This window comes from Pipistrellus hanaki (assembly GCF_964339955.1).
Source record: "Pipistrellus hanaki genome assembly, chromosome: 5".
Taxonomy (NCBI): domain Eukaryota; kingdom Metazoa; phylum Chordata; class Mammalia; order Chiroptera; family Vespertilionidae; genus Pipistrellus; species Pipistrellus hanaki.
This window is the reverse complement of record NC_140507.1, coordinates 10,634,983-10,655,650: the sequence shown is the minus strand read 5'-3', so window position 1 is coordinate 10,655,650 and position 20,668 is coordinate 10,634,983. Positions and strand designations below refer to the sequence as shown.

Sequence of the window (20,668 nt, the reverse complement as noted above, 5' to 3'; positions counted from 1 at the left end):
TGCCAGCAAGTCTGTCTGATTTTTATTTTGTGAAAGCCCAGATAACCACCTACTAGGAAGAAGCCATCAGAATAGACACATTCAAGTACAGTCCCTGAAACCTGATAAATGACTCTTTGCTCACGAGTCCTTCTAATGTAGACCTTTCTCATTTGTGACAATCTGGGAGAGAGGAGAGAGGAGAGGGAGTTCAGAAAGCCTTCAAACATTATTTTACCACTAACCCAGGACAGACTCACCATATCAGAGGTTGAGTTCACTTACAGTAAATAAAAAGAACAATAATGCTTCACACACAGACCTGCGAACTGAGATTCATAGTCACTACCACTATTTTGCCAATGTAGTCCTCTTAAGAGCCAACCACGGCTTTTCATGTTAAGCCGTTGAAAAACTACCGACTTTTCTATTTCAGTTGACTAAAAACATCAAATTCAGAAAATCGGTAGAAGACCGAGAATGTATGTAGCCCAACTCCAACTCTTTGACTAAGGATTCAAAAAAAGCAAACTAAGACAAGGATCCCTTGATTTCCAAAGCTCCCCAAGAGAATCGTCTCCACTTGAATAAACTAACCCACTACCTCTGCATTGGAAATGAGAACGCAGACTTTACTTTTTTTTTTTTTTTTTTTTTTGGTACCCAGCCAAGGTACTTTCAGAAGGAGGGGGGATAACCGCTCTGCCAAACCACAAGGACCAGCAAGTCCCAGTCCATTCTGGAAGGGCATTCTAGCCAATCCGGCCGCCCGCAGACACCTGACCCGGGCCAGGATTGGTTCCTCCGCCCTCCTCTTCATTGAAGACACATGGGACCGTCCCCCAATGAGAGACGCCGGGCGGGAGGGGCGTGGCCTCTGGGGGGCGGAGACTCTGCCTCCTCTCTGCAGGCCCGTCCTCTGTGGTCCGCGCGGGCCATCCATCAGAGGCACTGCACCAATGAGCGGCGGCGCGGCTCCCCGTTTCTGGCAGGAAGGCCCCGCCCTCCCATATATCTGCTGGGGAGGCCCGTCCCTGTCCCTTCGGCTCCACGCTGACCCTGAGGAGGGCAGTGTCGTCTGGGCGGCGCTGCGGAGACCTCCCCGCCGGGACAGCCCAGCCCCCGTCCCCGGGCCGGCCCCCTCTGGCCCGCGAGCCCCCTCGCCTCTAGGACTCCTCGGATCGGACCTCGTGGGCGGAGGCGCGGGCAGGCCCGGGGAGGGGAGATCACAGCGAAGGAGCGGCGTTCATTCGCGATCAGGGTGAGCTGGGGCTGCGGGGCGGGCAGAGCGGGCAGGGAGGGAGCGACGCTGGGCCCCGGGGCTAGGGGGGAGTCCAGCCCGCGACCTTCCTTCCCCTCGGTTAGCCAGTCCGCTGCTGGAAGCAACAAGTCCGGGCTAGTCCCAGCCCGCAGGGGTGGGGCCAGGTCCCACTCGGTCTCGGATCCGCGGGCTCTGAAGTGTCAAAGCGGGCTTTGGGGTCCCAGGGACCAGCCTGGGGGAGAGGGAAGAGTTGAACCCATCAAGTTAGTGGCTCCTCATCCGCGCGCCCCGCTTCCCTAACCCAGCGCTAAAGGTCTCCAGCATTCCTGTCTTTCCGTTATGTAGGGAGCGGGACCTTATGTATGTGCGTCCGAGACTTAGCGTGAAGTCTGGGACACACACGTGCAATATTCATAAAGCAATAAAAAGTATCCATCCACTTCAGTGTATTCATTTAGAAAATTCCCACCAGTTTCCTCTTGCAGGCTAGGTCAGCCTCCCGCTCCCTCTGTGCCCCTAGAACATGCTTTACGCTCCCTTCCCCAACACCAAGAAAAGTTCCCGGTTACTGAGCACCGAGTGCCAGGCGCCGGGCTAGATGCTGCATGAATCGTCTTATTTAATCTTCACAGCCAGAGAGATTACTACTGCCTCATTTTACAGACGTAGAAATAAGGTCATTCATGCTGTCCAGTGTGGATTAGGCACCTACTGGACATGGTGACCTCATGTATTTCTACACAAGTCAGGGAGGGAGGTAATAATAACCTCATATCCACTTTACAGATGAGGAGCTAAGGACTAAGAGAAATGATCTCACATGAACAGTTCCCATTATTAACATGTGGCAGGATTTCAAAGTGTTGGTGTCTTGTCTTGTCTTAACAACTCCTAGTTCTCCCTTGACAGTGTCTGGCTTGAGTAAGTATTTCTTGGAAAGTTTGCAATATTTTAAAATTGCAGTGACTTAGATTCACTAGCAGCACCGGGGGAGGGGAAGGGTATGTTATCAAGCACTTGGCCCCGTGCAGTGCGGGAAGGGCTATTCTTATCCTCTCTGGGCTTTGTTCTATATTTAGATGATAGAGGTCCTCACAGCAACCGACTCTCAGAAACTGCTCCACCAGCTGAACGCCCTGTTGGAACAGGAGCCGAAATGCCAGCCGAAGGTCTGCGGCCTGAGACTCATTGAATCTGCTTACGACAAGGGCCTCAGGATGACTGCGAGGCTGAGGGACTTTGAAGTGAAGGATCTCCTGAGTCTAACTCAGTTCTTCGGCTTCGACACAGAGACATTTTCTCTAGCTGTGAATTTACTGGACAGGTTTCTGTCCAAAATGAAGGTATGTTTAAAGCTACTACATTACCCTGCTTCTTTTTTATTATTATTCTCGCCCGAGGATATGTTAATGATTTTAGAGAAAGAGAGAGAAACATGGATCAGTTGTCTCCCATACGTGCCTAGACCAGGAATCAAACCCACAAACAAGGTGTGTGCCCTGACCAGGAATTGAATCCGCAACCTTTTGGTGTATGGGACAATGTTCCAACCCACTGAGCCACCCAGCCAGGGCTACCCTGAGTTTCTTAGTTTTACTCAATGTTTTAGAGATGGAATGGCTAGCTTTGGGCTGGTATTCATAAACTTGACCTTTTTTATTTTCAGCAGGTAGCCCAAGCATTTTCTGTACTACAGCATTGATGAATTATATATATATATATATATATATATATATATATATATATATATATATATATATAATCAAGAGCAATGCATTATTAGTTTTAACTTCTGACACTGAAACATAGTCTAATATCAAATCATTAATTGCAGTCTCCCAGTAGGAGAGTTGGCTGTTGTTTTTGAAAATCCTTCTTGATAGGTTGGGTGTTTTCACTTATTTTTTTATTTTATTTAAAAAAATGTGTTAGCATCAGAATGCTAGGTTGTGGTTAATAATTAGAGATGGGAGGGGGGTTTCCTCATTTTTTTCTGATGTTATCAATCACCTGGTCAATAAAGTATATTGATCTCTCTCTCTCTCTCTCTCTCTCTCTCTCTCTGTGTATATATATATATATATATATATATATATATATATATATATAGTTATACTTGTTTTAGCCTTATACATACTCAAGTCTTGCTTATGTTGGCATTTCTAGCATCTGCTTACATATAGTAGAGTATCTTCTGATGGAGCAGTGTTTACATAATTATTTCACTATATTTGGATAAGCAGGATGTCTGTTTGTCTTTCAAAGCTAACTTAGCTGTTAAAAATTCATCTGCCTTCTCTGTGTGCCCAGGGTCATTGATAGATAATGAGATAATCTGACAAATTTAAGGCTATAAAACTCATCTTTTAGTTCTCGATACCTAACACAATGTATCCTATAGAGGAGGAACTCAATAATGTATTTGTTGAATTGGAAGGCTCAAGAAATTTGTTGAATAGGTTAATTATGCAACTCTTTAGACAGAATGTGCAAGCATTATCTTTGCATCTATAAATATTGCACAGATGAATATATACATCTATCTCTTAAGTAAATTATATAGTCTTATATGAGAATGTTTGCACTATCATACAAAAGAAGGCTTAATAAGAAAAATACATACATTATACTGCTAAAGAAGTATTAAAAAAAAAAAAGATATTGCTAAAGGGGTTCCAAAAAGAGGCTAGTTACAAACACTGGTAAAGGCTTCTTAAAATTGTATTTGAGCTACGGCTTAAGAGTGGAGAGAATTTGTCTCACATTGTGGACATTCAGGTGATGAATAAATAAAAAGAGCTTGATAGCAGAGTTTTTCAGGCAAAGTGAAAGTTATGTGCTATAGTGTTTTAAACAGGTGTTAGTACCGAGACAACAGCTTAGGAAAACACAACATTCTGGAAAGAAATTTTGTGTATAAGCTATAAGGTGTTTCAGTTCTCATCTAAGCCTTTGACCAGTTATTTAGTCCAACTAGAACAGAGCACTTATAGTTAGTTCTATAGTGATTTAAATTTTTTTATTTATTTATTTATTTATTTATTTATTTAGCTGAACCCAAACATTATATTGCAACTTAGTCCAGTTACTTCAAATTTGGTTCCAAGTCGGGTGCAAAGTATTGACTTATTACTTCCTTCAGAGTTGACAAATATACCTCAAAGGTTCATTTTCATAATGATGGGTCTGAGTTCTAGATGGGTCTGAGTTCTAGATTATCTTTTTTTTTTTTTTTTTTTTTTTTTAATTGAAATAAGGTAAAGGTATGGACTTATTATCTTTTTAGGTACAGCCCAAGCACCTTGGGTGTGTTGGACTAAGCTGCTTCTACCTGGCTGTAAAATCAATAGAAGAGGAAAGGAATGTCCCATTGGCAAGTGACCTGATCCGAATAAGTCAGTACAGGTTCACAGTTTCAGACCTGATGAGGATGGAAAAGATTGTGTTGGAGAAAGTGTGTTGGAAAGTGAAAGCTACTACTGCCTTTCAATTTCTGCAACTCTATTATTCACTCATTCAAGAGAACTTGCCATTTGAAAGGTATGGAATCTTTGTCCTAAACCAAGGCTATTTGGACATTAGAATGTTATTGTCTGAATAATGCTTAATATCAATGTCCTGGGAGAATTCCTATCAAAAGACCTGCAGCTCCTTGAATTTCACTTCACTGTCCAGCAGAAATGAGACTCAGTTGTCAATAGCCTCTGGAAGTATGTGAAGGCTAATTCTTGAGACTAAAGGATATTTCACCTTTTACTTATATTTCATTTTTCATTTATAGACTAGTTAATTTATAGAACCTAGTAGGTATGCATCTAACACAGATTACTGGAAAAAGGAACTTCAGTAGATGCAGAAATAGATTTATTAAAATCCAAAGAAACCATAGTGAAGGCCTGGGGCAGGAGATTGGTTCGGACTAAAAGGGGTCAATGGGGAAAAACGTGGACATCTGTAATACTTTCAACAATAAAGATTTTTTTTAAATTAAAAATGATAAAAAGAAACCTTGTTAGTTATGGCATGATACTTTTTAATTTTGGGGCTCAAATGACTTAAAATTTATGTTTGCTACCCTTAAGGAGTTACTACTGATCCTTAGGAGTTCATGTCTCTGAAGGAAAAGGAATTGTTTACTTCCAATAATTTATTTTCTGTGTGTATAAACTTAAACTTTAAAATAATTGACTTGTGCCTTTCTAAAAATTTGACTTTTGACTAGATGCAAAATTATCTATGTTCAATTAATCTTGTTTTCTTTTTAAAGGAGGAATAGCCTTAATTTCGAAAGATTAGAAGCTCAACTTAAGGCATGCCACTGCAGGATCCTATTTTCTAAAGCAAGGGTAAATATTTTATATAAAGAGTAAACCTATTTATATGTACTTGTTTTTATAGTCAACATTTACCTTAATTTTTTTTTTTTTTCTTTTAGCCTTCTGTGTTGGCATTGTCTATCATTGCATTAGAGATCCAAGCACAGAAGTGTGTAGAGTTAACAGAAATCGTAGAATGTCTTCAGAAACATTCCAAGGTATGTCAAGGTCATTCCTGTTAACAGCTGTAAAGGAAATTAATCCACTTGTACTGTCTCCTGAACTAAAATGAGACATCATGTGTTTGAAACCTAAGTAGCTTATCTTCAAATATTTTGACAAGGAAAGACACATGTTAATAAGATTACAAGTATTACTGTAGTAAAATACATTAGAACTTGTAATTGAGTAATAATTTTTTAAAATTTATGCACAGATAAATGGCAGAGATTTGACCTTCTGGCAAGAGCTCGTATCCAAGTGTTTAACTGAATATTCATCAAACAAGTGCTCCAAACCAAATGTTCAGAAGTTGAAATGGATTGTTTCTGGGCGAACTGCACGGCAATTGAAGCATAGCTACTACAGAATAACCCACCTTCCAACAATTCCTGAAACGGTTCCTTAATTGGTAAATTGGGTTCATAGTTATTTCCCATAATAGAGAAATTTTCTAATGCTATAATTTTCTTCTATAATTCAAGAATTAAAATCGGAATTATTTTCCAAACAAAAATGGAGTTGGACTAACAGAGGAAAATGACTTCACTGATCTAGTTAGCTAATATTTTAGGGCATAACTACATTTAAGGCACAACACCCTAACAATAAGGAAATAGCCAACTTTTGATATGCAATTTAGCTATTTCATTAAATTATCAGCTTAGAAAACAGTATCCTGTTGAATAATTGGAATTTTAAAAGTAGCTCGGTCAGCCTAGCTCAGTGATTGAGCATCTACCTAAGAATCAAAAGAGGTCACGGTTCAATTCCAAGTCAGGGCACATCCCAGGTTGTGGGCTCAATTCCCAATATGCAGGAGGCAGCCGATCAATGACTCTCTCTCATCGATGTTTCTAACTCTGTATCTCTCTCCCTTCCTCTCTGTGAAAAATCAATAAAATATTTTTTTTAAATAAAGTTATACAAGGCTGAGTAGGACAATAGGACCAAAAGTTTGAACCATATATGAACTAGTTTGAGATTACCTTATATGCAAAATCAGTATGGTCTTGGATGTTGTATTTAAAGAAAATGTTATGCCAGATAGTCTTCACATTGGGTGTTTGGAAACCAGCAGGTTACACTATAGTTTGTATCATTGCTATAGCATTTGGAACCCTGGAAAGTAGTTGCATACCTGTCACTAACATATATTCTTGTCATCTAAATATAACTCACTGTAATTTTTTTCCTATTCAAAAGTCAAGGTTAACATGTAACACACGTACGTGTGACATGATTATGAATCTTAGATATGAGCAGTAAGTAATTTTTAACAGTATTTATGTTTAGCAAACTTCTGATAACTTTATTTTTTGTTTGTTTAGGATTATTACAGCAACAAAAACTCCTCTGAAGCCTTTCGCCACAATCCTGAGGGATGGATTCCATACTGTTAGAGTGGATTTAAGCTGTGAATCCTCAAAACAACATAACTGGATTAGCATTGATGTTCTCAGATTTGGGAAAACTGCCTAATTAACAATATGCTACAGTGGAATTATGCTTAAATTTGAATTCAGCTGAGGCATACAAACAAAGCCAAGTCCATAATGTGAAATGTTAAAGAAGAGTCTGGGAAGGTACACTGTGAATCTTTATTTCTAACATTGATCCAACTTTCTATATTGGGTCAGTATATTTAGGAGGTATTAAAAATGGTGACCTACTTAATTTAAATTTTAAATTATGAGGTTTACATCAGAACCAATATCTCACAAATGCACTTTTAAGACATTATAAGGGTCACTATTTTAGGCAGTGAATATGGTTTCTTAACACCCATAATGCAAGTAATAGATTATCCAGAGATATGGACTTGATTGCTACATAGGAATTACATTCACATTTTATATAAAACAAAACTACATACCTGTTAATATTGGAGTATTCTTTTTTAACATTTTTACTATAAGACAGGTAATGTTTGTATCCAGGGAAAACAAGTTTTTATGCAAAATCTGCTTCAATATAGTCACATTGAGAAAATTTGTTTTATTGTACTAGTGACTCAAATTAACGTCACTCTGAAAACTTGATTTAACACTCCAGAAGTTTTTATTAAGGACTGTTTTTATAAAACTGCCATTGCTTCAATTTACAATTCTGTTTAAAATGAAGGGAATATACTTTTATTCATTTTCCCAACTGTGCCAACAGAAGGTCTTGAAAAAATACTCATCTTTATAATCATGAGGTTGCTGAGATAAGTGTTCAGGACTTGCTAGTAAGTCAGTGAATATAAGGAGATCTACAATGTTAAAAGTGTTATAAACCACTCAGTGCAATGTGTAGCCTGAGTCCATCCAAGATGATTGTACCCAATGTTGACATCATGTTATGGATAAATATGCACTGGAAAATAAACCAAAGAACCACAGTATATCTCATACTTTTGTAAAGAGTATGTTTTGTGGATAACTTTTCAGTTTTCCCAAAAGGCTGATACATTTCAATATTTTAATTGCATCCATGTTAATTCTGAGTTTGCAGAGGTAACCTAACCAACTACCATTATGTTTTAGTACTAAGGAATATACATTTCAATAAAATTATTGAGATGCATTGATGTACATTTCAATAAAGTGATTGAAATGCATGGCTTTGCTGGGTGGTTTTCTAATTTGTCTCTTCTGATTCAACAAAGTATTTTGGCAATGTGATGGCAGAACCACAATAAAAAGCTATCTCTACTTAGTCTATTTTTGAAATCCTCACCAGAGGATACTTTCTCCATTGATTTTTAGAGAGTGGAAAGAATGGAGAGAGGAGAGAAACATGAGACATGTTGATTGGTTGCCTCCTGCACACAAATGACCAGGCAGGGGTAGAACCTGCAACTTGCACACATGCCCTTGACCAGGAATGAAACCCGTGACGCTGTGGTGCCCGGGGCCAATGCTCTAACCACTGATCCACACCAGCTAGGGTTCTACTCAGTCTCTTTAGTTAGCACTAAAGTAAGATGTATGGTAGCAGAAAAAAAAATCTCTTTAATAGTATGGCCATTATTTACTTGAAGCTTTTACTCTAATGGTTTTCTGAAGTAGACGATGATAAATATGCTTAATGTGCTTAAAAATTGATTTTTTTGCACTGTGGTTATTTTTATCATTTGGATTAATCACTACTATGAATATCCTTAATACAACTTCCACCCTTAAATTCAGCCCACCTAAAGTTTTGTGTAAACCCTCTTTACCTAATTAAATAGTATTCCAGATAGTGGCAGTAAACTGCCAAGTATTGTGTTAGATCAACTGGTTATTGTTGAACTAAAACAATATGTAATTTTGAACTGTTCATGTTTAATTAAACCAAAGTAGACACTATAGGGATTACTGATGAAAGAAAAACTTAAATGTCCCCTTTTGCACTCTACTCAGATTAAATATTCAATAAGCTCTCTTTTCACAAGTGTTATTTTTAAAAAGGTTACTTGCACCTTATCTGTATTTCTAATTCAGCTACATACTATCTAAACAATTAAACATTTCTGATCTAATATCTGTGGTTAGCAATAATTTTACTATCTGATACTATTGCCAGATATTTTATATGAATCATCTCATATAATCCTCTAAAATGTATGAAGTTATCCCAATTTACAATAAACTGGTAGGGTATGTGGAGGAAGCAGCTGATTGATGTTTTGCTTTCACACTGATGTTTTTCTCCCATCTTCTAAAACATTCAGTAAGAATATCTTTTTTTTTTTTTTTTTTTAATGAAGCACTGGCATATAATGTGGAAATCCTCTAAAACATTATGCTAAGTAAAAAAAGACCATATATTATTTATATACTAGAAGACCCAGTGCACGAATTCATGCACGGAGGAGAGGGGGACCATGGGAAGTTGGCTGGTAGCAGGGGACGGAGTAGGGGGGACCTCAGGAGGTTGGCCACTGGTCCCCAAGGAGGGAGCCAACCCTCAGCCCCCCTAAGAAAGGGGCTGTGTTCGCTACCACCCACCCCCAGTTCCCTGTCCCGGCCTGGGCCCAAAGGCCCCAGTGGGGTTGAGAGAGGAGGCAACAGCTGCTAGGCCGGGTGCAGAAGGAACGGACGCTGGACACTGCTATCAGTGCCCCACCACATGGTTCCCCTCCTTACCCCCTCTTCCCTCACCACCACCATGGCAGGCGGGTGGCCCCCAGGGAAGGGAGAGGAGGCAGTTCCCCGCCTCATCCCCCTCCTCCTACTCTCACCTTAGTGGGCTTGCAGCCCTGGGGGAAGAGGATGGGAGACAAACATTTGTGTCAAGGGCTGACTTTCAATAGTTCACAACAAGGGAGTTGCTCTGCTATGTATGAAACTCCAACCCAGAAGCAGGTCTCTACAAATGGTTTAGGAACAGGAGCTGATGGGGCCCAGCCGGCCAGCCAGGGGGAGGGGCCATGGAAGGTTGACTGTGGCAGCTCACTGACCACCAGGGGGCCACTCCTGTGTTGACCATCGGCCCCCAGATGGTCAGTGCATGTCATATGACTGGTCAAGACTGTTCGGCTGGTCATTTGGTTGTAATAGTTGCTTAGGCTTTTATATATCCTATATAATAAGAGGAATATGCTAATTATCCATTTTACCATGAGGCATAAAGAATGACCACGTAACAACCAGATCACAGATCTGCAGAAGGGTAGGGTAGCGAACTACATGTGGGCAGTGGAGAGCTACAGGACAGGGCAGGGCAACAAGCAAGCAGGAGGCAGAGAGTATAGGAGGGCAGCAGCGACCTACTGGTGCATGGATTCTTGTGCAGGACTACTAGTAAAAGCCTAAGCGACCAAATAACTGGTTGTCTGGTCGCTATGACCACTAGGGGAAGACACTCAATGCAGGAGCTGCCCGCTGGGGTCAGTGCACTCCCACAGCCAACCACCCGTGGCTCCTCCCCTGCAGCCCCTCCCAATCTGATGACCCTGATTGGGTTGGCCAACCTCCCTCGACCCCTTCCCCTAACCAACCAGCTTCCCACAGTTCCTCCTCCCCTCCCACCGCCAGCCAAACCTCCTATGGTCCTCCCCACACCTGGCTGGTCCCATCAGCCCCAATTGGGGCGGCTGGGCAACCTTCTGTGGCCCCTCCCCCCACCAGCCAACCTCCTATGACCCCCAATTGGCCCTGATCACCAGCCAGACCAAGGGACCCCACCGTGCATGAATTCGTGCACTGGGCCTCTAGTTATTTCATAAATATGAAATGTTCAGAACAGGGAAATCTATGAAATGGAAAGTAATTTAGTGGTTGCTTAGGTCAGGAACTGTGGGGAGGATGATAGCTAAAAGGGGTTTCATTTTCAGGCAATGAAAATGAAAATGGACCTTGATGATGGTTGAATACGTGAGTATACTAAAAGCCATTGAATTATACACTTTAAATGGGTAAAATAAATTTTATCTCAATAAAGCTGTTTTTAAAAAAGCACATGATTCCAGTTACATAATCTTGTTAAAAAGACAAATCTAGCATGAAGGCATTTTGTGACTGAACTGCTCAATCTCCTGATTTTGGAAGTACATATTTCTACATATTAAAATTCACAAAATTACCAACAAAAAAGTTCATTTTACTTTATGTTTATTCAAATTATAAAATATTTTCAAAATGTTAAAATAAGAAGCCAATTAAAAGAAAAAAGCTTCTTCCCCATAATTTCTTTCCTAAAGTTATTGGGTAACATGAACATAGGGCGTGGCTGGGCTGCAGTGGCCCAGTGTGGAGGGTTAGGGTCCCGGGTGAGGACATCATTGCTTGGCATAGGGTGCTGGAGCCTAAATACAGTAAGAGAAGGCATTCATTCATAGCAACATGGCCTAGAATAGGGAACCAAATACATTAAGGATAATAGAATCAGGTTTCTCACTGTTGTTGAAAGGAGTGACAGAGAAAACAAAAATGACCATAAGAGATTAAAAATGAAAGTGACTTTACTAAAAACCAAGTATGCACACATGGTTTTCAATACATATAAATATAGATGTAAATGTATGCACTATACCACATCAACAGTAATTGCACACTTCTAAAAACCATGAATGAAAACCAAAATTCTGTGGAAAAATTGCTAATTCTTGGGCTAGGGCAGAGAAAGCATAATAAGCCTCATACGCCTTGTGACAGATTAAGAAATTGCTCAGATAATGATGAGGCATGTCAAAAGGACATAGAAGCCACCTACAATAGTCTGGCACTGGCCAAATTTAGAAAAATTTTGAGAATCAAAGTAATGGGAACAATAGATTTTAACCTGCTGAATAAAGTAGGAAATAATGAGTCCATAAAGATATCAATAAAAGTTTGATAAGAAACAAGATAATTTGAAACTAACCTCCACAAAGTACTCAATTATACACATAAAGAGAGAAACTTTACAATGGAGAAAACTAACGGATACCACTTGAACAGTGATCTAAGTAATCACCATCGGAAAAAGAACAAATTAAAATTAACTCATGGTAGGATGCAATAAAAACACAGCATCACTTCTTTAACATTCCTGCCAAAGATGCAAAACCTGATCCTAATGAAGAAATATCAGACAAAATTCGAATTGAGGAATGTTGTAAAAAAATAGTCTGTAATCTTCAAAAGTGCCAAGGTTGTAAAAGTCAAGGGAAAAATGAGTACTTGTTCCAAATTTAAGCACAGTTGACAAGTGACATCTAAAGGGAAAGCATGATTCTGACTGTACACCTTTGCTATAAATATAAAAGACACTGGGACAATTGAACTTGAAAGGAATGAAGGTCTGAGAATTGGACAGTTGTAATGTGCCAATGCTTATTTCCTGCTTTTAAAGGTTGTATTGAATTATGTAAGGAAATACATGCCTGTGTGTATTCAAGGAAATACAGACTAAGGTACAAAGAGGTAATTGGGCATCATGTCATCAATTTACACAAACTGGTTGAGGGGAAAAAACACAATTCTATGTTCTTTATTTGTAACTATTCTATATATTTGAGATTGTTTTAATTTTTTTTATATATAAAAAGAGATAAAAAAGAATGAAATAAAATTTCAAGACAATTCTTCCTTCTATGCCTGGATCACTGAAGATCAAAATTATGTCACTGATTTATAATCATGGACCATAATTTGTTTTATGGTGCTAACAATATATATGCCCAATAATCATACTTCACCAAATATCTTTTTGTATTAATCCATTCCTACTTTGAGGTTTACTACTTTTAAGTTTCTTGAATAAAGAGATCTCTCAAGAAATAATATACTAATTCAGAGATTTTAATTAACTCTTAAAGTTAACTTACTCAGAATATACTTGTGGATTTTTTATCTTTCCTAAAATTGTTTTCATTAATATAATTTCCTTCTATAGAATGGTATACTTAGCCAAAAGGGTAGACAATTCCTATTTTTAAAAGTTTACTGAACATTACTCCTGCATCACACTTCTTAGAAGAAAAAAAATTAATTTTCCCTGAAGGCACCCTGTCTTTTCATGATGATCTATCCCCTAACTTTTTTGTATTAAAAATATAGGTTAATATGAAATTAGCAAAATGCATCATATGAAACTTCATGCTGAGCAAAACCAAGTCCAAAAAAAGTTACCATATATTAATAGCTACCACAGTATTTAAGAGGTTTCCTATGTAAATCATATTTGAATGCAATTTTTAGAACCATACTTAAATATATTTTGCAATGTGTTAACTGTAGCCATCCACACTTTTCTTCCACCATGTAATTTGTTCCTTTGATCAAGTTGGTAACATCTGCTAGGGTCCACAAAATGCAGCAAAAAAATAGCAGTTATTTTTCCAGATTTGAGAAATCTGGTCCACCTTTAGTGTAGTTTCCTGAGATTTCTGCTCCACTGAAGTCAAAACCAGGATTCTAAAAGATATGAACAACAATATTTGATAAAACTCATGAAGAAAACTATAAGTAACTTCAAAGGAAACTGATAAAAAGACTTGAACTGGCAGGTGAGAAAAATGGAAATCTAAATAGCCAATAAACATGTATATATGTACCAAACTGCACTGTAATCACCAAAATAAAACTTAAAACTATAATTTTATAATGTTCAGACTTACAAATATTTAGAAGATCCAATATGGGTATTACAATGTTTACAAGTGTATGGACAAAACGTTTTTTTAAACATTTGAGATTGTTTAAAAAAAAAAAAAAATATATATATATATATATTTAGCAAAAAGGAGACAAATAGGATGAAATACATAGGATTAAAAAAAAGACTTTTTTTTCTTTTTTTTAACAATTTAGTATCAGTGTCCAAACAGGTTTTAATAGCATTCTTTGAGACCTTGCTATATGGGTTCTAAGAGCTATACATATATTAACATAGTTAATCCTCATGAGGAAGCTTCAAATCCTATGAAGTAAGCATTACCCCAGGCTTTAGTCTCTCGCAGGACATTTCATTTCAACAAACATTTATTGAGTTTCTAGTGTTTGGAAGACACTATTAGAGGCATGTAGAATTCAAGAGTGAACAAATAGACAAAGATCCCTGCTTCAGTGGAGCTTACACTCTAACAAGACACAAATAATAAACCATTAAGTTATCTAGTGCAGAAGTCAGCAAACTTTTCTGTAAAGAGCCAGGTAGTAAATATGTTAGGCTTTGAAGACCATATAATCTCAGTCCTAACTGCTCAATTTTACTGTTGCTCTTATGAAAGACAATACACAAACAAATGAGCATAGCAGTGTTTCAATAAGACTTTACTTCCAAAACAAGCTGGACTTGACCTATGAGCCAGTTTGCAGGCCTCTGATCTAGTGTATTAAGAGTTGGTATTTAGTATGTTAAAAGTTGGTAAGTACTATAGAAAAAAAAGAAAAGAAAAATAGGATAGGAGAAGGAAGATAGCTGCCGATGGGAAGGCAGACTGCAAGGTAGTGTGTGAGTGAGAAAACAAAGGGAGAGTGTGTGGTCGCATGGGGAGAGTTTGTTGGTGAGTTGAGGAACAGCTATAATCCAGGAGACTGTGGGGGACTGTCGGACGGGGTTCCCCTGACCAGGCAGCCCCCACTGCTGCTGGGTTCCCTCCCGGAGCAATCAGCTCGAACCTGGAGACCACACCACCTTAAAGGAAAAGTGGATATTATCAGGAGCCTGAAAAGCCCGGGGAGTCTACAACTATGGCACCCACCGAACAGCTGTGAACCTGAGAACACCGGTTCCCAAGTGGTGCAAGCACGTTTATTCAGAGGAGCTCTACACTCCACCATGGAAAGGTCAGATTTCGCCTGGGAGCAGGAGAGAGAGAACTACATAACCAGACACTTGGAGAAAATAAAACATGGGGAGACAAAGAAACAGCACATATATGAAAGAAAAACAGGCATCATCAGAAAAGGAAGTAAATAAAATGGAGGCAAGCAACCTGTCAGAGAAAAAATTCAGAGAAATGGTCATAAGGTGGATGAAAAGAATGGAAGACAAATTCGACGATATGTGTAAGAACCAAGAGGAAATGAAGAAGAATCAAGAAAAATGAAAAATGACATCGCTGCTATAAAGAACTCAATAGAAAGCATCAAGAGTAGACTAGAAGAAGCAGAGGACTGCCATCAGTGAGCTAGAAGACAAGATAGGAAAAAATAACCAAGTAGAGCAGCTTCTAGAAAAAAAATAAGAAAAGTAAGACAGAATAAGGGAAATGAAGAAGTTACAGTATTTAAATAGAATGGTCAAAACTCAAAGAATACTCATTGAGCAATGACTTGAAGTTAGCCAAGCTTTAGCAAAAGAAAATGACAGAAAAGAAATGGCCTGACATGTTTAAGGAACAGCAAAATGGCCTGTGTGGCTAGAGCAGAATAACCACGGGGGACAGCATTAAGAGAAGAGATCAGGGAGATCATGGAAGACCAGATCAGATGGAGCCCTTTAAGAGACCTTATCTTAACTAGAGTGAACAAGTTCTGATAAGAGAAGTAATGTAATCTGACTTGCATTTCAAAAGAACTGTTCTAACTGCTATTTTGAGAGTACTGTAGCTTTGCAAAGATAGAAGTGAAGAGAACAATTAGGTTATTGAAGTAATCTAGACAAGACGATAGAGGTAGTCCCATTAAGGGTGGCAGTGGTAGTACCACTAAGATTTCCTGACAAAAGGGATAGGGTGTAAGAGACAGACTGGAATGGAGGATGACCCCTCACATCCCTTTTTCTTTTTCTTTTCTTTTTTATATTTTATTGATTTTTTTTACAGAGAGGAAAAGAGAGAAGGATAGAGAGTTAGAAACATCGATGAGAGAGAATCATCTATCAGCTGCCTCTTGCACACCCCCTACTGGGGATGTGCCCGCAACCCGGGTACGTGCCCTTGACCGGAATCGAACCTCGGACCCTTCAGTCCGCAGGCTGACACTCTATCCACTGAGCCAAACCGGCTTCGGCCTCACATCCCTTTTTCTTTAATCCTCACCTGAATATACATTTCCATTGATTTTTTAGAGAGAGTAGAAGGGAGGGAGACAGAGAGAGAGAAATAGACACATTGTTTGGTTGCCTTCTGCACATACCCCAGTCTGGGATCGACATGGGAGCCTACAATCGAGGAACATGCCCTTGACCAGAATCGAAGTGGGATCCTTCAGTCCCCCGGGCTGACACACTATCTGATCACGGCCCCATACATATTTACATAAATATATACCATGCATATAAGTGTATATATACACATGTATGTAGATAAATGTGTGTGTGTGTGTGTGTGTGTATAAAACAACCAGTCAACCAATCACTATGACGTGCTCTGACTACCACACTCAATGCAAGAGCTGCCCCCTGTTGGTCAGTGTGCAATCAAAGTGGGAGTGCTGCTCAACTGACTGGGATGAGCAGTGCTCCAATGATGGGCTGATACCCGCAGGCCACGTCCCCACCAGTGCACAAATCCAGTGCACCAGACCTCTAGCGTGTGCTTGTGTGTGTGTTTGTGTGTGTGTATACATACTTTTATTTGAAAACTCATGTCCATCAACTGAGATGAGAAGCTTAGAGATAGAACTTATGTAAGAGAGAGGTTAGAAACCCCATGTTGGACGTAATGACTTTAATGTTTGCTAGCCAAATGGAGATATTGAATAGGCAATTGGTTATGAGTCCAAAATTCAAGAGAAAAGTCTAAGCTAAAGATATACATTTGAATGTTTGAATAGTTTCAGAGATGACAGCATAAACTTTGTTTCAAATAGCAGACATACCAATAAATAGGGAAATCTAAATCTTATCAAATGGAAATAGCTAAATATTACAAACTAGAAAATACCCTGAAGAGTTAAAGAAGTGAGTTTTTTCTATGTGTACTAATAGAGAAAGAGAACCAAGATGTATTATTAAAAAAGAAATACAAACAATATACAGTGTGAATCTCCATTTATGTTAAAACAAAACAAGCCAATATATTGATGAGATGAGACTGAGACAGAGGCATGAAAAGCAGAAATGTTGATGAAGAGGCCTTCACTTTTTGTACTATTTAAGACTATTGATTGAGTTTTATGAGATTATTCAGCCATTACTGTACACATTAAATAAATTTTAAACTTAGAAGTCATGGTAGTATAAATTATCAAAAAAATCTTTTAAAAGAAAAAATCCATGCATTAAAAGGCCATTTTTCTAAGCATTTAACTTTTAAAATTCCTCTACAGAACTTTTATAATTTTATAACTTCATGAGTTTTAATTTCCAAAAATAATTATTGTTTCTAAGATGTTTACAGATATGCATACATTTATCTGACTTACTTCTTTCTGGAATCTCTCTAACGTAAGTTTTCTCTGCATTTGGTCTTGCACCCAAGGATCAGCTGCATATTCAGATTCTAGAAGAGAAGTCCAACAATTTGCTGCATCTCTCTTTGTCTTTGTAAGAACAATACGAACCATTTTTCTGTCCTCTAAATAAACAAACAGAAATCACAAATTAGAGTTCATTAAATTTTCTATTTTCAAAAAACATTAGGTAATCTTGACACAACAAACTTACCCTCAATACATTTCTATTAGTATATCTTTCAAAACTTCAAAAAGAAAGCACCAAATACAATAGGGAAAACATACTAAGTTCCAAGACAAAATTAACTTGTGAAAGACTTTAGGATTTATAGTAGATTACCCTTACCCAAAGTCCATGTTCCCTCATCAGCTATAGTAGAATCAAAAAGTTTGCCCTGAAAAATAAACAGATAAGTTATTAAAAATATAGAAATTTCATTAATTTTTATAAACTTTGTATCAAATAGCAGACGTACTAGTAAATAGGGAAATCTAAATCTTATCGAAAGGGAATCCTTCATGATTTAAGATTTACCTAATTTCCTATCTAAGTCACATAAAATTGTCTAATTTGTTTAGAATAGGGAGATAAAATCTTATACCATTTCAACACACTGAAAGGTGCTCAACCCTAAGTTTCTTCCTACCAAGTGAAATGAAACCTGGTTTACACTGCCTGAAATATTTACTATGACAGAAAACATGGGGTTCTCTAAAGAAAGATCAGGGATCCTTAATTTTTAGAAGATTAAGAAATATTACTGATCACTGATTAGCCAAATACAAAATAAATAACTGAAATGGTTTATCAATTAAAATATAAGAGCTCTCCTGATGAAATGAAGAAGAAATTTTGTTATTTAAAATAAACTTTTAATAACTGGCTCATTCTAAAAAAAATCAACAAAAAACAAACTGGCTCATTCTCTTTGTTGGGCAAATTGACATTAACAAATTACTTTAGCACATACTACAGATCTAAAATTAGTAGTTCCTGCTTTTCTTCAGAAACTGGTTTTAAGTAAAAAGCAAAATGTAAGTTTAAAGGAGAATGCATATGCTGAAACCCATTTATTTGTTGCTTGCCAAATTTGTTTTTAGAAAATATCATGTTAACAAATACATATTTTCTTTTGTATGTCAATACTTGTGAAAAAAAAAATCCTAGTGGTCTAAATGTACACCTGAAATCCTAGAGTTAATGAGTTATTGCTAAATTCCCAAGTAATTGGAAATTTGAATTGTAACCTTAAACTACTGTTCAGGAAACTATGGATTGCAAAGCTATTCAGAAAGATCATTTAGGTCCACGTTGATAGAAAAGTCTTTCCAATCAATGGTGCTTTTCTTAAAGCACTTCAATAGAAAATTAACTGCTAGCCAAAACCGGTTTGGCTCAGTGGATAGAGCCTCGGCCTGCGGACTGAAGGGCCCCAGGTTCGATTCCGGTCAGGGGCATGTACCTTGCTTGTGCAAGAGGCAGCTGATCGATGTCTGTCTCTCATCGATGTTTCTCTCTATCCCTCTTTCTCTCTGTAAAAAAATAAAATATATTTTAAAAAAAGAAAAATTAACCGCAAACATGTCCTGTGTGCTTATTGCATACCAAGCACTACTCCAAGTTCTTCATTCACATGGCTCAAAACAGTCCTATAAAAATGGTACTATAATCACTGTACTTTATGGATGAAATTAGAGACACTGAAAGATCTCTTGCCAAAGGTTTCAAAACTACAAAAATGGCAGAACCAGGTATGCCATCCGTCTTCCCCACTGCCATCAAACATCTGCAGCAGCTACTCTGAGACAAGAATCTAGCTTTGACTTCATTGATTTTAACTATAAAGCATCACCAGGCAAAAGTGGACCGCAGATCCAAAGGGGTATTACTCTAGAAACAGGCAGAGAATTTTTGTAATTTTTAGGTGAACAAAAACACCTGACACCATCTCTGAACCCTCATGCCAAAGTCCTTATCCTTGAGTGTCTTCTTCACTTTCCTGTAACTGCCTAAATATCTGTAGTAATACTTTTATTATGCTCCCCTGCTTGCCATAACCAGTGCCGTTATCTGTCTCATTCAACGCTGTCATCCCTCCTGGCAGACTCAGGGCTGCGCCTGGAAGAGTGTGTTTGGAAATATCAATATTTATTCCCTTAAACGATCTAGTTGTTTCCGCTGAAGACCCGCCGAGGCACAACAGAAGCAATTCCATTGGATTTAGAAACAAAACCAGAAAAAAATAAGCTCCTCGAATGTCCATGTCACATCAGGACTAATCCTGGAGGTTGGGGGGGCTGGAGGGGGAGGGGGGTCCTTATCAGACCAAAACCAGAAAAGCCCATCGGCTTTCCCAGAGTCTCCCCACGGAAACCGGGAGCCCCAGGATTCGGGGATTTGGGGAGGCCGCGAAGAACGTGGGCGCCAGCCCGGCCTGCCGCTACCTTGAGGATCTCGCGGCCACCCACCGCCAGCGCCACGTGCCGGCACTGCAGGTCGCACCGGATATCCTGGGCGCGAGTGCCCGGCGGCACCTGCACCTCAATGAACACCTCCTCCAGGGTCTGATACCACTGGCCCCAGGGCGTCCCGCACGGGACCACCCCGCTGCGCTCCTCGAAAGGTGCCGACATGCTCCAGGTGGCTCCCGGCCGCGGCCGCGGCGCCCAGCCAGGGCTGAGCGCATGCGCAGAACCTCCACGCTCAGGCCACGCCCCGGCTCCTCGGCTCCCGTTTCCTGCTTGGGTCACCGCGCATGCGCAGAGATGTCAGCTCAGCTCTCAGCGCGTATTTCCCTTTTCCTTGGCTGCTGAGGACGCTGGCAGGGCCAAATCTAAAACAACTGGAACCCGGGAAAGTTTGACATTTCCGGGAACGATAAGAGACAGGTTGGGACCGGCGAGGCTTGGAACTCGCCGCCACCTTTGTGACGCCACAGGTCGAGTTTCATGCTGCTCCGATTTGAAGTGCGCATGCGCAAATGCTGCCCGAGGGTGGGTTACAATTGAGTAACGCCAGCGGTGATTGGGCAGGGGAGGGGGCGGGGCGGTGAAGGCGGTAGTGGGCTTCTATAGGCTGGTAGCCTAGACGCACAAGC

At 39.3% G+C, this 20,668-nt stretch overlaps 2 protein-coding genes across 3 annotated transcripts; one reads left to right on the top strand and one right to left on the bottom strand.

Moving 5' to 3' along the window:
- Positions 1-858: 858 nt before the first annotated feature.
- On the top strand, positions 859-8,377 carry CCNG1 (cyclin G1). Its single transcript, XM_084884030.1, has 7 exons — positions 859-1,240; positions 2,320-2,583; positions 4,527-4,780; positions 5,508-5,586; positions 5,676-5,774; positions 5,993-6,187; positions 7,107-8,377. The coding sequence occupies exons 2-6, from the start codon at positions 2,320-2,322 to the stop codon at positions 6,182-6,184; spliced, it is 888 nt and encodes a 295-aa protein (XP_084740156.1). The 5' UTR covers positions 859-1,240; the 3' UTR covers positions 6,185-6,187; positions 7,107-8,377.
- A 3,312-nt stretch (positions 8,378-11,689) lies between these two features.
- On the bottom strand, positions 11,690-20,304 carry NUDCD2 (NudC domain containing 2). 2 transcript variants are annotated; one of them, XM_084884032.1, is made up of 4 exons: positions 20,016-20,304; positions 17,917-17,965; positions 17,541-17,692; positions 11,690-13,643 (listed from the first exon to the last, which is right to left on the bottom strand). In XM_084884032.1, exons 1-4 carry the CDS (start codon positions 20,202-20,204, stop codon positions 13,560-13,562), a joined length of 474 nt encoding a protein of 157 aa, XP_084740158.1. In that variant the 5' UTR covers positions 20,205-20,304; the 3' UTR covers positions 11,690-13,559. The 2 variants fall into 2 exon arrangements, with proteins under 2 accessions (XP_084740158.1, XP_084740157.1); XM_084884031.1 differs by having other exon boundaries at positions 17,541-17,617; positions 20,016-20,291.
- Between the last annotated feature and the right edge of the window lie 364 nt (positions 20,305-20,668).

Bases quoted from the DNA above. Each gene is read 5' to 3' on its own strand.
- NUDCD2 (XM_084884032.1), bottom strand. From the start codon at position 20,204: ATGTCGGCACCTTTCGAGGAGCGCAGCGGGGTGGTCCCGTGCGGGACG. The intron at 17,693-17,916 runs GTAAGGGTAATC...TTGTTTATTTAG, and splicing joins TGAGGGAACATGGACTTTGG to AGGACAGAAAAATGGTTCGT. The intron at 13,644-17,540 runs GTAAGTCAGATA...CATATCTTTTAG, and splicing joins TAGAGAGATTCCAGAAAGAA to AATCCTGGTTTTGACTTCAG.
- CCNG1 (XM_084884030.1), top strand. From the start codon at position 2,320: ATGATAGAGGTCCTCACAGCAACCGACTCTCAGAAACTGCTCCACCAG. The intron at 4,781-5,507 runs GTATGGAATCTT...TTCTTTTTAAAG, and splicing joins GAGAACTTGCCATTTGAAAG to GAGGAATAGCCTTAATTTCG. The intron at 5,587-5,675 runs GTAAATATTTTA...TTTTTCTTTTAG, and splicing joins TCCTATTTTCTAAAGCAAGG to CCTTCTGTGTTGGCATTGTC.